The following is a 3,906-nucleotide window of genomic DNA, read 5'->3' as shown; positions in this document are numbered from 1 at the left end:
GGGGCCTCGGGTGCGCGGCCGCGCCGGCCCGGACCACACTCACCGCTGCAGCACCAGGACGACGGGGAGCCGTTGGGGAACTTGGCTGAGTCCGGAGCGATGCAGACGCTGGAGCTGAGGTGCGGACACTCCATGGCCACGAGGAGGACAGCGGGGAGGACCGCGGCTCCGGGACCGGGCGAGGTGGGGGCGGAGGGATTCGGGAGGCTCTGTCTGGGGTCGCTTCTCGCCGGGCGCTCGGCCGACGGTGGCTGCGTCCCGAGCCCTTGCGTCAAAGAAAGCAAGGGTTTCCGGGCGCCGGGTTTTCCCGCCCGCCGTTTCCCGGCGCCCCGCTCCGGAGAACGTGGGAGTCCTAGATCCGGGTTCTGCCGCCACCCCGAGGCAGGGGCTTCCGCCTTCCCAGGCCCGGCCCCGCCCCCAGGCCCGGCCCCGCCCCCGCGCCCGTCACTCCCGCCGAGTTGGGGGTCCCAGCGCGCTGGCCGGCGGCGGGCAGTCGGGTCGCGCTCGGAAGTGACTTCCCCGGGTCCGCGGCCCCGAGCGCTTGCTGCTTCCTCTGCCCGGGAAGGGTGGGGCGCCGAGCCGGGCACGGCAGTCCGGCGGGCTGCATCCACCGCTGCCGGGCGAGCGCTCCCCGGCCGAAGGGACTGACCCTGCATATGGTGTGTGACGGTCTGACTGCAGCGCGGCTTTGTGGTGGAAAACCTGGCCGGACAGAAAGTGAGAAAGAAGGAAATAAAACCACTCGGGCGGGCGGGCGGGCAGGCACTTTAGCCCCATTTTACACACGAGGAAACAAGCTCAGAGAGGGTGAGGGCTGGCGCCGGCGGCCCAGCGGACTGCGTGGGCCTCCGAGCGGCCCTGACTTGGGGCTCGGCTCCCTGCGGTAGGTGCAGACCTGACCCTGCGGCAGGTGCTGAGCACCTGGCTTCCGCCAGCCACCTGGCTGCTGAGTGGCCGAGCCCAAAGGTGCGCCCACGATCGGGGTTCAAACCCTGTGACTCGCCGTCTGCATTACTGCCAGCGCGTCGTCGGACTTGGCATTCCTCATCCACTGCTGGAAGCTTAAGTGAGATAAACATAACCTGGGTCTGCTTCCTGAGCCCATTACCAGGAGATAAAAACAGAAGGGCTCTAACATTTGTTAAACACCCACTGCTATCTACCAGCCATGCACTTGACATACAATACCTCATTTAACCTTGCAACACCCTGCCAGCTGCTGGTACCGCCCCTTTCTACTGCTGGGAAAACCAAGTCCCTAACTCGCTAATCAGTGTCAGGAGTCGATCGCCGCCGCCTGGCCTCTTTTTAGAAAGTGGCTACGGGAAAAAGCCAAGCCTCAAGGGGCCGTTCGAACAGGGGCTATTTCCCAGGGAGCTGAAGATCTCTTCGGGGCACGGCCTTGGGGGGCGTCCGGGCCCATTATAAATACTTCTTCAAAATTGGGGCTCTTTGTAAAACCCGGCGAAGGAGCAGCCGGGCTAGGAGGCGAGCAGGGGGAGGGAGGAGGCTGATGTGGCAATCCTGCGGGCAGGGCGAGAGGAGGAAAGAAGATCAGGAAATGATTAACCGGGCCGGGTAGTGGTTAGCGCGGGGCACCTCCCCGGAGTGCAGTCCTGGAACCCAAGGACGTCCCCTGGGTCGCTTCTCCCGACCCTCCACTCCCCGCCCCCGCCCCCACCCATGAGTTGATTTCTTCCTGGCGTTCCTCTGCCTGATGGTGTCCACTCACCTGGGGCTACTCTGGCCGACCCTTTCCCCCGTGAAAGGTCCTCTGTTGTTTTCTAAGTTTTGGTTGCTGTTGGAGCCCCGGTGCTCGGATTTTATGGCAGTAAGAAATTGTGGAAAGTGCGCCTGCCGTGGAAGACAGGCAAGCATGGGTTCAAATCCTTGCTCTGCTGCCTACTTGGTGGCTAACCGTAGCAAGAAGTGTCCTTAGCCCTCCCAAGACTTTTGTTTCATCTGTAAGACAGGAAAAATCATACTGATCTCACAAGAAAGATGTTACAATGCATGAGGATTGCCCACTCGTAGTAGGTGGCCAATAAATCACAGGTGGTTGTCCTATTGTTTAATGGCATAGGGTGAGAGCACAATTCCCTGGGAAGGTAGGGGATAAACAGCACAGAATCATGTTTGAAGTTTGCTCAAGCTCTTCCACGTCTCTCCTCCTATCAGCCGATTCTCTTAAGGCCTGGCTGGAGCCAGACTTCCTTGGCTGTCCTGCTACTACCTGCTCCATTTAGTATCCATGCCCCCTGCATTGGTGGTGGAGCATGCCCTGACTCCCGCATCTTTCCTGCGTCTTTTCATGCTGGTAGGTAATGTTTCTTTCTTCACCCTCTCAGAGATTCAGTTTCCTTATCTTCTGGACCTCAGCTTAAACATCACTTCCTCAGAGAAGCCTTTCCTGACTGCTCCACCCCCAGCTGACCTCCCAGTCTGTGAGGCCCTACCTTTTTTTAAACACTCTTCATGCATGTAATTATTTGTTTAATGTCTGCCTTCCACTTGAAGGTCCGTAAGGGTAGCAAACAAGTGTGTCTGGTTCCCTGCTCTTTGCCTAACCTAACATGTAGAATGAGCATGGAGGGTGGCCAGTAGATAAGTGTTCAATAAACGAATGGATGAGTGAGTGAGTGACCAATGAGCAGTGTCTGCCATGTTCAGGAGTTTAGGAAGTGACCTGTATATGCTAAGTGTTTGCTTCCCTGGAGAGGATCTGTAAATTTCCTTTCCACTCTGAGTTTATGATTTTAATGAAACCAGGAACGTAAAAGCACCTTGTAAGTTGTAAACGGTCTTTTCGTTTGTTTAGTTTAGTCTTTTTTTTTTTTTTTTTTTAGTTTTTATTAGTGCCTTCTCCCCAACTAGCATGAAAACCCCTCGGAGCAGGGGCCCTGGTTCGGGACTCCCTGATTACAAGAGTCCCTGAGAGTAGAAAAGACTATCAGGGAGTCGGGCAAAATCAGAGAGGCCCTCTTGGGGCTTTCCTTAGAGTTCCCTAAAACACAGTGAACTTCCCTGTGTCTTTGAAAGTTTTCATAATTAAAAGAGAAGAAAGAAAAAAAAAGACGAAGAAGAAAAAAAAAAACAACCGCAGTGAGTAAGTGTGTCAAACGGGGGAAGACCACAGGGCACGCTGGGAAATCTGCTGTTTCAGTCCCTGTTTCTTCAGCTGCATTTAATACAACGTTCGCTTTCTTGCTCTTGGCCCTCATCCCCTTGGCACTGAAGAGCTCTGACATACCAGTGCCCTGGTGATGATGCGCCAGCCCCTTGCTCCGCGCAGACGCCGGGATTCCCCACCCAGCCCTCTGGGGGCGAGGCAGGCAGCGCTGCGGGGTCGAAGAAAGCAGAGGTGGGGGTGGGAGGGTGCTCCGGACGTAAAACCTGCTGCCTGCGTGTTTTAAAAGTTTGTATTTTTCAGAGAGGAGGAATGTACAGTTTTTAAAAATAATTTATTTTTGCTGTTGTTGTTGAAAATGTACACAGCAGAACATACACCAATTCGACAATTTCTATGAGTACAATTCAATGACATTGATTACATTCAGGTTGTGCAACCACTTTCACCCTCCTTTTCCGAATTGTTCCTCCCCGTTAGCATAATCTCACTGCCCCCTAAGCTTCCTCTCTAACCTTTAAGTAGCTGTTGTCAATTTGAGCCCATATAGATGGAGTTCTTTAAAAGAGCAAAATCTCAAGGCAAACAGGAATGCACAATTTCAATCATTCCATCAAATGGTTCTTGTCTGTATTTATCTATATACACACACATATACATATATATCTGAAGGGATGAGAGGAGTGGGGACAGCCATACATTGCTATGGAGATCATGGTCAGGAAAGGTCTCAAGGTTGCTGCAGCCCTCCTGCAGACTTAAACTTGAGAATTCTGACA

General features: G+C 54.4%; 1 protein-coding gene across 3 annotated transcripts in view; it reads right to left on the bottom strand.

Annotated features, from left to right (window-relative positions):
- Positions 1 to 277, bottom strand: part of USP3 (ubiquitin specific peptidase 3) — an 89,450-nt gene extending 89,173 nt beyond the window's left edge. For 2 of the 3 annotated variants that reach the window (XM_023729705.1, XM_023729704.1), the window contains exon 1: positions 44 to 66. Coding sequence is in view for 1 of the 3 variants with exons in the window: in XM_004374644.2 (XP_004374701.1) it covers positions 44 to 134 (91 nt within the window). In the remaining 2 variants the exon portion in view is untranslated. Of the gene's footprint in view, positions 1 to 43 lie in introns of all 3 variants that reach the window. The other variant, XM_004374644.2, reaches the window with a different exon arrangement.
- Positions 278 to 3,906: the final 3,629 nt, after the last annotated feature.

The sequence above is a fragment of the Trichechus manatus genome, unplaced genomic scaffold (assembly GCF_000243295.1).
Source record: "Trichechus manatus latirostris isolate Lorelei unplaced genomic scaffold, TriManLat1.0 scaffold00030, whole genome shotgun sequence".
Taxonomy (NCBI): Eukaryota; Metazoa; Chordata; class Mammalia; order Sirenia; family Trichechidae; genus Trichechus; species Trichechus manatus.
The sequence above is the reverse complement of the archived record's forward strand: the minus strand, read 5'-3'. Positions and strand labels throughout refer to the sequence as shown.